Below are 12500 nucleotides of genomic sequence, written 5' to 3'. Positions count from 1 at the left end.
TGGGAGCCTTTGATTGTTGATGCTAGGCTAAGCTAAGTGTGCAACACATTCTCAACCACTATGCATTGACTATCAGACAAAAGAGTAATAATACGTAAAATGTGCTGAATTCTACCTCATCATAGTCTATGTCACAAAGGAATCACGTAAAACTGCATGAGCAAGCTATATCACTGTGCGGTAAGATTTCCATCATGGCAGATCTTCAAGTGAATGAGAAGGACCACAAATCCTCCTATAGCAGAGAAGACGATGAAAGCACAGTGCTAGCAGAAGAAGGCAAAGAAATACAAAATCTTGACACTATCGGTGTTGAATTTCTAGCTTCTAATGTGATGTGGAAAGCCATCTAAGGCTTAGAAAAGAAAATTACCCTTTTGGCAGGAAGGCCAAGCAGTCACATCACAAATGCCTAACTAAAGAGGAAAATGCCTCCAACAGCCACGGCAGAGTCAAAGAATGACTCAAATCCTCAACTGGGACCCTCAAACAAGAAAGCTAAAAGAGCTCTATTGGTTTCCGATGACTCGTCAGGCAATTCTGGAGATGAGGTGAGTGCCACGCTTGGAAGCAAGCATTTTTAGTTGGCACATGTAACACGCATGTCAGATTGAAAATTGACAACACAACAGCAATGTCAACAATCAATAATATGGGCACTAGCTGCTCAGTGCAATGTCATCATGCAGCCTTAGATATTTGGAAATGGTGTATAGGAAAAAAAAAAACATCTGGTTATCTGCAGAACATGTTGCAGGCAAACATATAATGGTGCAGCTGATAGCGAGTCAAGAGTGATTTAAACTAATACTGAGTGGATGCTTAACCCCACTCTTTTGCATAAAGCTCTTCACAAGTAGGGAGTCTCCCCAGATGTAAACATGTTTGCATCTAGACTAAACAGTCAAACAATTTCCAAGATACATTTCCTTTAGCGGAGACCCTGGGGAAACCTCAGTTGATGCATTTTCTTCCCCCTGGAATTCAGTTAATGGCTATTACTTTCCTCCTTTCAGTGTGATCCTAAGGGTTCTTCAGAAGCTGGAAGAGGAAAAAGCGTCAGGGGTAGTGGTACTTCACAGATGGGCATCTCAAGTGTGGTATTCAATGACCATGAGAATGTTGATCAGTTGTCCAGTTCTCCTGCAGCACAATCCTAAACTACTAGTTCTACCCAGTCATCCACAGGAAGTTCATCACCTACACAAAAAACTGGACCTTCTCGTGTGCCACTTTTGAGGAGACAGTTGCATGCAAGCGGCCTTTCACAAGCAGCTTCAGACATCATCCTGCATGCTTGGAGAGAGCAATATCATACCTATCAAGTGGGAAAACTACTGCCACTCCAAAGGGATTAGTCCACTTTCAGCTTCTGTAGTTCAAGGCATTAACTTTCTTGCAGACCCGGTCAGTTCAGGTATTGGCTATAGTGCAGTAGACACAGCAAGATCAGCCATCTCAACTATACTTGTTGTTAACGGCTCTGTAACTTTCGAGGCACACCCCTTGAGAAGCGCTTTCTCAACGGTGTTTTAAACAGAGGCCCTCATTACCAAGTTATTCAGTCATTTGGGATGTCAATCAAGTGTGTGACAATCTCCATTCCTACCCTTCTATTGAGAACATTTCTTTAAAGAAGCTTACACTTAAAGTGGTCATGTTGCTGGCACTGTTAACCAGACATAGAACACAAACAATTCATTGTTTAGACACTAACCATTTGGACATGTCAGATCAGCAGTTCACGTTCTACCTGACAAGTCTCCAGAAGCCGTCTAGACCAGAGAAACACCTTAAACCAATTGAACGTAAAGCATGTTTGCTCATGACCCTAGGGCTTCAAAATCTCACGTGATTCCTCTGTTCCTGACTATGAATCGGTCGAATGTACATCAAACTTCAACTTACAGGTATGTTTCGTTTAACTTTTAAATTTTAGTTGTAAACTAACCTTGTTCCTTTAGTCTTTCAAAGGCCAGGATAGCATTCTTAGCATCATTTGCCTGGATAAAATCTGAGGAAAAACATTGAAATAATTTAGAGACAGCCGGAGCTTAGTCGCCAGTTTGATCCCTGTCTCATTTGATTGATGTCTGTTTCGAACTTCCTCAGATCAGTGTAGCTGTAGCTTTGAATATCCGTAAAACTGAGCATGGATGGGAGGATGGGGGTAAGAGATGCACACCAAAAGCCACAAGTTTATCAGTGGTTCATTGTCACAGGTTACCCTCGTAAAATAACAACCTCTACCTTTTTTTAACAATTAAACGAGAGCTCACCACCACTAAATTCTTCAGTGATTAAATTAAAAATTAGTGATTAATTTAAAAAGTATTTTCTTTAGCTCAGATAACAATGAACCAGCCATCGAGAAAAGAAACCTTTGTACTGAGGTACTGTACTGTAGTTTTTTCCTTCACCACAATATTCCCAGGTCGCAAATAAATTAATACATTAACACTGTAAATAGCCATCTTAACTTGAGGGTATAATAATTTTATTGCATCAAACATATTGAATGAGACAGCAAAAACTAATTATGGCTGCTGCCCAGGTACAGTAAACTCACATTTTAAATCTTTTTCACTTTTAGAATCAGCAGCTTTAGCAAGTCCTGAGATCCACACCTTAGAGACAAAAAAAGCTTGAAACCTACCCCATGACAAAGCAATGTTAAGACTTCAGATGACATACATTTAATAAGTACTGTACTATTAAATGAGAAATTATGCATGCCCTACTGTCATGAGAATTATTGCGCCACAGTCACAGATGTATGACTTCGAGGTTCTCTCCTGATTTTGGTTTATTTCTGCAGTTTAAATGTATATTTTTAAACTGATCTCAGCAAGTGAAACAAGAAAACAGAGAAACTAACACTAAAAATTTGTATTCCTCCAAAGAGAAGACAGCATTCCTTTATTTGTCATTTGCCTTCCTCAATTAGTTCAAGGGACAAAGTTGTTCATGTACAGTACTGCCTGAAAATATTGACCCCTTTACCGCATCATTCCTGCGTCACCCTGTCGCATCTTTCCCTCAGTATTCCCGCGGTAGGCTGATTTTCTGCCAAGGGTAATTTACGGCTAGGCTCTTAAGTTGCCGCAGGAAAGTCAACCGAGGTAAACCCTCGGTAATTAAAATTCTGCAGTGGAGTTGGAAAGGGTATCTGTTGACTTTTTTTTTCGATAAGCTAGATTATAAAGTTGAAATCCTACAGAAACTGAACAAGTTTCTACTGAAAATTGTGAATTACAAAGAGGATCATAGCCTCTAGTCATAGACTTTGGTTGCCCTTTCCTGTTTTCTGTAGCCAGATTCTGACCACATTTCAAACCTTCTTTGCGACATACTTTGATTGCAGTGATTATTTCGAAGACTTCTAGAGGACTGTTCATTCAAAGGTTTGATGAGTCAATTTTGTCAACGTTTGTCCCGGCTGCCAAAAGAGTTGCAAGTGAAAGCACAACATGAGCACGTCAGCAAAGATGGTTCAAGCATCAGACTATCTCAAGTTAAGAATTACATGTATATTGTCTTTAAGCGAAACTCAAAAATTTCCCAAGTTTGTTTCACTTGCTGGTTTTGCATTCTTTATAATTCATATGGAAATGATGAGCATTCAGATAATTAAGAGACTTCATTTCTCCACTAATCACAGTGGTGAGGTGATTCCTCAGAAAACAAAGTTGTCAAATGATATTCTTGAAACTTTCCCTGAATGTTCCCTAATAATCCCTGTTTTGAGAACTACAATAAAAAAAATGTTACCGTGCTTGCTTATAAGGTATAATGGGCTTATCTTACCCCATTGATGCCTGAACTGGTACTAATCACATACGTTATTTCATCGGCTAAGGGGATAATTTGTACACCAAAATTATGGAATAAAAAATATAGGTCACCTCCGTGCTCCTTTAAGAGAAAAACACCATCATACCTGTCTATCTCGATTACCATAGATCAAAACTACCAAATTCGCCATGTTTTCCTAATGTGCGTGTTTATTCCCAAAGAATTAAGGGTCATTCACAACTTGTCTCACATGTTATGAGAACTGTTTCAGCGTGTATGATTGACTTAAGCCATATTTACAATGTTGCAAATTTGATCCAATTTATAAATATTGACACACCATAATTATGCATACAGTGTAGTACAGGATGCGCAGTGTGCAATACTGAGGAATCACCTTAAATTTGTTTTCCATGTGCAATCAACATGCTGCAGTTGCTATGATTACACATAACAATTTATGGCTGATGAAAGCAATCAAAAAAGAAACCATTCTTAAATTAATTGTTGGTACGTTTGGTCTCAAAATAGTACTGAGACCGGAGGCCCCGATGCCTCGCAAGATTGTATCAATTAAAATTAAGATTTGACAAGTTAACAATAATATGTGGAAGGAATGCTTGCTTCTCTATGGGTCACCATCACCGGTGAAATGAAACAGAGAAAACAGAAATGGTTTAGTGATGATTTGCCACACGAAATAACTGGTCTTGAAATGACAATGTCGAAATACAAAAGGTTATTAGACTAAGTGTTCTTTTGTGAAGCGGTTTAGTCAAAATTGAAATGGTTTAGATCGTTTTGAAATGGTTCAGACACTGATGTTAAAACGGAACAGACTAATTCAAATTGGTTTATTCAACTGAGAATCCAACCGTCCACGAAATGTGAAATGATCAGGTCTGACAACAAATGATCCTGTGCCCCATAGCAGAATGGTTTACTCAAAGAAGGCACGATTCAGCTAATTGACAAATGACTTAACTACACCGGCAAATGGTTGAAACAAGTGTCAAATGGTTTAAGAGACCGGCAATCGATTCAGTGTAAAGTCAAATGGACAAGACAAGACTAAAATGGTTTACTTAAAGAAGGAACGGTTCAACTAGCCTAGTCAAAGATGTTTTTTGAGAGCAGGGCTAAATGTAACTAAGGGCTAAAATGTAACTGATTAATGATGTCCACAGCATGAAGATAAACAAGATAAGGTCCTATGTCCCAGTTCAGAGTTGTCTTCTCGATAGCCTTACTCTGTTTTTGTACATGAAATGGAAACTGTGTCAAAGTGGGATTCCGTGAAGAACGCAGTCTCTTTTGCAGCTGTCTTTCGGGATGTCACAAAATGAGCTTTGCGTGACATAATGGTCCGGATGTCGACATCCTGACCATTGACTACATATATACATGACTGACTAAAAAGAAAAGCCCTTTAGGTAATTCCCTTGAAAATGACATACTATTTAGATTTTTGTCAAACTTGCCACAATTGATATTTATACACAGGACACCAATAAAAGGCAATAAAAAGATAGTGTCACCGTGCTTGTTTTCCCACTGCATGCCCTTTATTCTTAGTACAACAAAAAAAGCAAGGTGACACAAACACCAACCCGGTGTGGCCAGCACATCACGCATGCACACAACCATTTCACCTGGTCAATTAGCAGCCATGGACATCTGTTTCGGCCTTGATACGCCTCACCAGCATGGCGTAGCTAACGTATTAGGCGGGTGTCTTAGACACACCTTTAAGTGGCAACTCCACACAACAAATGTGGTGAGCTAGGTTGGGAACAGCACAGCTGTTCTCCCAGCGCAAGCATGTGGGAAGGTGGATCAGCAAAAGAGACCAGTGTGTCACGTAATTTCTAAGTACAAGCTTTTTTTTGTTGTATTTAAAATAAAGGGCATGCAGCGCAAAAACAAGCACTGTGACACCATCTTTATATTCCCATTTTTATTGTCCTATGAATGAATATCAATTGTGCCAAGTTTGAAAAAAATCTGGATAGTAAGTCATTTTCAAGGGAGTTACCTTAAGGACCCTTCTTTTCAGTCAGTCATATAGTCAATGGTCAGGATGTCACGCAAAGCTCATTGTGTGACATCCCGAAAGACGACTGCGAAGGAGACCACATTCTTTACGAAATCCCACTTCAACACAGTTTCCATTTCATGCACAAAAAACAGAGTAAAGCTATAGAGAAGACAACTCTGAACTGAGACATAGGACTTTATCTTGTTTATCTTCATGCTGTGGACATCATTAATCAGTTACATTTAGCCCTTAGTTGTAAACATTTAGCGCTGCTCTCGAAAAACAAAAAGAATACTTCATCTAAAAAGAAGGAAGAAAACAATTTCACCTGGAGAAAAAAAAGCCTGTCAGGTTTGTGCCAAGTTTTATCGGGCTGACGACTGATATTTACGTCAGACCCCCTGTTGACTAAATCAATCCAGTCTTGACTTGTCCATTTGACCTTGCACTGAATCACTTGCCCGACTATTAAACTAGTTGACGCTTTATTAAACCATTTGCCGGTGAGTTAAGTCATCTGTCTAAAATTTGACATTCTTCTGCTTATTTGACAAGTGCAACAGATCACTGTTCTTTAACCGAGAGGAAAAGATTTGGCATACCTTGGTGGCATGCGACCACTACCCGTGGCAAAGACGAGGTATTGCGTCATCCCAAGGGGTCAGTACTTTCAGGTGGTACTGTACATCATTTCTTGTCATGCCACATAATGGCTAACAGGTGTGGAGACAATGACAGATTATATCAATGAATTAGATTATATCTACAGTAGCCATTTCTCTTACTAATATTTCCCTTACAACGAAACTCGCAAGTTTTCCAGTGCAATAATTATTGGCAGGTAGTGTCATTAGTGTCATTGCCAACTACATGTACTGAGAGGCACAAGTCACACCTACAGTGTAAGATGACAGTGCAAACTGTTTTGCATTTAACTTTTGAAAACAACATTGGATTGCAAATGGGTTTGTCAAAACCCTGACCTAATACTCAACATCTCAGACCCTCTGCACCTTAGGTATCATGAGAAGTCAGACCTGAAGACACTTGGAGATCTGTGAGCTCTTTGATTTTGGAAGTGTTAATACTGAAACTTGGGACTGCACAGTAAAGGTAAAACAAAATTTAAGCAATTGTTGCTTTTTTATAGACAACTGAAAAATATAGCAATCATTACCTACATCAATGAACAGCAAGCATGAAGCTTCCTCGTGATGTTTCTTAGCATTATCATTGGTACTTCTTGTATTATTATCAGAAACATCATCAACCTGGGTTTTGTCTAAATTGTTCATAATCCCACAGGATCAAAAAGATTTTGTCACAACTTCTTCAGGGATCTCTCTCCATGCTCTTAACACCCACTTACTGAAATCATACTTAGCTGAGTTGTTTGGTTTCAAATATAGGAATCCCATCACTATCATTTCTGTAAAAGTTAACTCTAACTATTGTCTGAACTGGATACAGAACAGCAAAACGAATATATTCTAATTATTCTTTCTTTTTTAATACAGGTGATCTTTTTTTGGTCTACAATGACAATGATTGGTTTGACTTGTAACAAACACATTACCAAGAGTGTTACCTTGAATTATTTACAATTAAGCTAAAAAATATTTTTTATTAGAAAAGGGAGACCACAAAATAAGTTACATGTAGGAGTATTACTGTTACATTGTTTTGAGGAATTCATATGAGGACAGTTCTGAAAACAACGTTTTAATCATGAAAGTTTTTTTGTTCTGTATGGTACATTGTATTTTATAATATTTTTACTATGATGCTCTAAAAATTAAGGATAATGCCCTGGACACGAAAAAAGGTTGGAATGACAAACTCACCGGATTTGGTTCTCTGAGAGGGAAACTTCCTGGGCATCTCGAGATGACAAATGCTGCTGCTTCACAACCAGATTGTTTGGCTGCTAAACATGCTTCCTGAGGAAATCAAGTTACTAGTAGTTAATTAATTTTAACTAGCTCATAAATTCTTTTATCAGGTGCATGTTATACAAAAAGAGACCTGCTGGATTTGTGATTCCAATCTGGTCTACTGCACAACCGTATATATTAACCTGGCTTAAGACTTCAATTCATTTTACTTACTGTAGGTTGCTGAAACAAACCTGCTTGGCTTTTGATCTTGGCAGTAACACTAAATCTTCGATAAACTCAGGATTTGGTAGGTTAGGTACCTGAGGGGGAAAAACCTCGAATAAGATAATATTATTATTCTACATGTAGTTGCACCGATGTACAGCTCTAGGTTGAGATGCTGCAGAGTAGAGTAAATACTCATGTATAAGAGGAGTTACATGTACTAAAACAAGGAATGACCTTAAAATTAATGAGCTACAACAGTATCCAAAATGACCTAAAATGACATTTTTTGATCATTTTAGATACTGTTGTTGTTCCTGCAAACAGGTCAAAATTCAAGGATAAGTCATCGCTGCTTAATTTAAACTTGTTTAATGAACCGACATAACACTGAACCTTGGTTTGTGACAACAAAAACATAGCCGAAGAAAACCTCATGCTCGATCTGGTCCTACACTGCGCATGTCCGTGATAAAACTAGTTCCTAGTCCTTCTGAACAGTTGTAGCTCATCTTACATTGTAGGTCATTTTAGATTCCGTTGTAGCTCGGTTTAGATCATTTTAGGTCATTCGTTGTTTTTAGTAACTACTCGTGTATAAGACACACCTTTCAACCATTGTATTTTACATACATGTACATGTACAATGCAGGGTAAGACTTGGGGTATGGCCTATCTAAAAGGCCACCTCTCTTGGTGTATGTATATGTTACAGGTAAATTTGAAATTCAGGTTGAAATGATTTCAATCTAGGTAAATTTAATTTTAACCTGGGTTGAAATTGAAAATATGAAACATGAACAAAAATTTAATCACTTGTTCGCAAGTATGTGTATATTGGTAAGTAAATCAGTGTTGGAAGGAAGGGAATATGGTTAACGTACGTTTTTCATGAGTCAGTCTGTAAAAACGCCTTTGGTTGTTATTAAGTCTAAGCATTGATTTTAAATGGTTAGAATTAAGGTTGGGGTTAGGCATACTGTGCCTGATAACCAATTTTGCTTTTGTTTCTAAGGGCTTTTTAGATGGACATTGCTCATTGATGAATCTCATTTAGAGGGCAGGGGGAAACAATATTAAATTATCTTCTAAGGAATAAAAGAACCGAAACATACGTGATTTATTGTGGATTTTTAATTTGCTTAGTTATTTGCTATATCGTTTAATTTGCCTATATGGAATTCGTAATAATCAAAAGCAAGTAAAAACAAAACTTTAAAAAGTCAGGAAAAAGGGTTTTGTAATCTTATTGATCAGAAGCCATTTTGTAGGCTCTTTGTAAGTGTTATTTCTTTTGAATTTTAATTCTTTTTTCAATTTTGCTGAGTCTGTTTGTAGTGATAAATCCAAATATTGTGATTATTTTGACAAATCCCCCTCCAAGTTCTACAATTTTGGCAAGTAGCACATTTGGATGAAGGGGCATTTCCATTTTCGTTCTAGTAATTTTCAGCGCTATACATGTATAATCCTGAAGTTTGAACTTCTTCTTTTTCTTCTTCCCTTTCTGGTGTATGATATCTGCAAAAGGTAGACTGCTGGCTCCCTACAAATAGCACTGATAAGCAGTATTTAAGTCTAAGCACCCATTTCAAATAGTGCTCATAAACAGTATTTAAGTCTCTGTGTTTGCGGCGAAAATTGGTTTGTTATCATGACTAGAAATGATGCCTTGTTCCTGGTGTATTTTGCATAGCGACGTAAATAAACTTAATTAGCACAATATTTGACTATTTGTCCTTCAGAATCAAGATCTCAGCTCTTTCAAACAATTTTTGCTTCCCTTGCACTGGAGAATCAGAGCGTTTTCATTCTTCTTCAGATAAATTTTGCCACCCTTTAACTTGTTCACGAAGTTCCATCGCCAGCCTTTTAGCTTTGTGGATGAGCTGAAAGTCTCATTTTATGTCATTTACGCATGTGCGAAATGGTGGTTGTCGTGAAGGCTTGGAAATAGCTTAAACTCATTGGTAGAAAAAACATCTAAATTATCTCAGTTGCTGATTCGATGGCTTAGCGGTTCATACGAAGGAGATGAGATCTCGGATGCCCAGTGGTGCGAGGGTTCGAATCCTTGGAGCGGTATGCAATGTTGGTAGTAAGTAAGGACCGTAAGGGAGCAGGTAAGGGAGAGACAGTAAGTGGAGGAAGGTAAGGAAAAGGTGGAGAAAGCTATTTTCTTTTTTATCCCCCTTAAAATCCAGGTCCCATTCTTTTTAATTACATCCCCCAAAAAGGAGAAAACCCTTTTTTAAAAAGTTCAAAATAACCTACAATAGGTTGAAAAAATTTGACCTAGGTTGAAAAAAATCAACCTAGGTTGAAATTAAATGAACCTGAATTTTATTTCAACCTGTAACATATACATGTATAAGGCTATCATCAGTCACAAAAACTGTTGGTGTTGATCACTACATTTAAAAAAAAACTTAAGTTTTTACAAGAATCTAGAGATGTTTTTTTTAGGGACTGGGCCACCTTCACATGCCAACTGACATGGATACCTTATAGACAGACAAAATATTATGTTTCTACATGTAGGAATGAAACTTGTGTACCCCCTGGAAAGAACAGGGTCTTCAATGGCTTTTACTTGTTTTCAGAGAGAAGCATCAATTCTACTTGAATTAGAGAGGCTAGTTCCTAAAAAAAATTCTTACAAGTGCACTGTTGGTGGGGAATGGAGTGAAACACAAGTTTTTTTAATTACTATAAGCAATATGTGGCCTGACTTTTTGAATGCTAGTCCTTCATCAAAAGGCTTCTGATGATTGATTCTACCCACATCTGTTGTCAGCCATTGTCAGAAAAAACCCCTTGCAAATTGGATTAAAACTTACAGGTTTGACTGTTGATGCTAGAGCTTTCAGTACAGCCATTGGATCTCTGCAATGAAATTACAAAACTAAAACAACTGATATGCAACCAAGAGGCATGCTATCTCTCAGTATTTAGTAAAAGGGTACAACATTGTTATAATCAGTAAATAATAACTGTTGCTTAATAATGATGCATTTATGCATGCATGCATTTTATGAATTAAAGATAGCAAGATAGTAACAAATTAATAATCAGAGTTTTCATAAGTATTGTACTTTACACAATTGAACATTTCTTTGATGAGTAGCACAATCATGATGTACATTTGTGTAACATAGTGAAATTTCACAAAATTTTTCATACTGTCATAAAATTTGATGAAAATGAACCTAACACAATCAAATAACTTCTTAAGCTGATATCTTAATGTAAAATGTAATTTTTTGTACTGATGGAGCAATTTTCAATTTACCCATGATCCCTTGCGGGCATGGTTATCTCTTCATTTTGCCTAGATTGAGCTTATAAACTGTGTTAAAAGACCTGAGTTATTCTTATTTTTAACTTTTGACATTACAGAGATGTTAATTGCTTGATTCGCAATTGTGAAATTCCCGCGAAATTTTCCACGTGGATTGCAAAACACAGGGCAAAAATCGGCTCAAGTCCGGAAAAAACCGGTTTAACTGGATAAAAACAAGTTAAGGCCTGGTAGCAAAGCTTGTTTATCACTATTGGTTCTGAGGGAACGTTTGGGAACGTGTCGAAACGTTGTAATGGCAGATCTGCAAGGGGAAAGCGATCAAAGTGTACTTTTGGTTCGTTCGCGCTCTCAAAGTCAAGAAGTGTTTCAGACTCACAAAGAGGTCTCATTCTTTCACAATTTGAATTGGTTCTTTCTGAGCTTTGGCGTGTAATTTGTACGTGAAATGAGCATTCTGTTTTTCTTTGGATTTCGTAATGTGAGCTTGGACATGCAAGATACAGAGGACATTTCACGAAGCTGTGCTTCGGTCCTAAAGCAAATTGTAATGGCGGACGATTTGTTTCAGACTGAGAAAAAATGCTCTGGCTTCTCGTGTGCTGAGAAATTTTTGGTGAAACTTTCTCCAAAGCAACTACCACAAATGAGCATTCTCGAACCATACTTAATTCTGCCTAACCACAAAACATTCGAAGGTTACAGCCGCAAATTGTAAAAACAGCACCGAAGATTTTAGGAGCGTGACGCTCAAGACTGTTGTGCTTTTCGCCTTCTTTTCTCTCATAGGTGAGAAATTAACCACATTTTTTTTGTTTACTAGTTGCAACATTGTGAATGTGAAATATGTTGTTGATTTCGTTGTGATGAGGAAAGAACAAGCCGTCTAACGAACCTTATTTTGTTTGTCTTGCTCGTTTGCGTGTTACGCGTGACGCGCCATTTTTTGTCCCAAAAGTGAACAACCGAATCCGTTTATTCTAAAGTTAAGTGACCGATTTCGCTAATCTACACAGTAAATGTTCCCTAATATGTAAGAAGTATATCTGCAAAATTTGAGTGGCTAACGCTTTTTACGAGCAGAGATATGACCCGAAGTGTTCGCTCAAGATACTGGTTTCCCAAATGTACATCATGATTGTGCTACTCATCCTTTACAAAAAGAAGTTAAGGTGAAATGTAAAATAAATGCTCATGAACTTTGATAGAAATTAAAGATGCATTGCTTATAATGAAATTGGCTTAACTACCAAGCTAGTTAATG

General features: G+C 37.6%; 1 protein-coding gene across 2 annotated transcripts in view; it reads right to left on the bottom strand.

Annotated features, from left to right (window-relative positions):
- LOC138043214 (small ribosomal subunit protein mS39-like) overlaps positions 1–12500 on the bottom strand; it is a 51701-nt gene that overhangs the window by 35412 nt on the left and 3789 nt on the right. For both annotated transcript variants that reach the window (XM_068889371.1, XM_068889370.1), the window contains exons 4-8: positions 10776–10821; positions 7962–8030; positions 7678–7773; positions 2570–2627; positions 1952–2014 (exon numbers count right to left, since the gene is read on the bottom strand). In XM_068889371.1, coding sequence (XP_068745472.1) covers positions 1952–2014; positions 2570–2627; positions 7678–7773; positions 7962–8030; positions 10776–10821 — 332 coding nt within the window. The remainder of the gene's footprint in view (positions 1–1951; positions 2015–2569; positions 2628–7677; positions 7774–7961; positions 8031–10775; positions 10822–12500) is intronic.

This window comes from Montipora capricornis, chromosome 3 (genome assembly GCF_036669925.1).
Source record: "Montipora capricornis isolate CH-2021 chromosome 3, ASM3666992v2, whole genome shotgun sequence".
NCBI classification, from domain to species: domain Eukaryota; kingdom Metazoa; phylum Cnidaria; class Anthozoa; order Scleractinia; family Acroporidae; genus Montipora; species Montipora capricornis.
The sequence above is the reverse complement of the archived record's forward strand: the minus strand, read 5'-3'. Positions and strand labels throughout refer to the sequence as shown.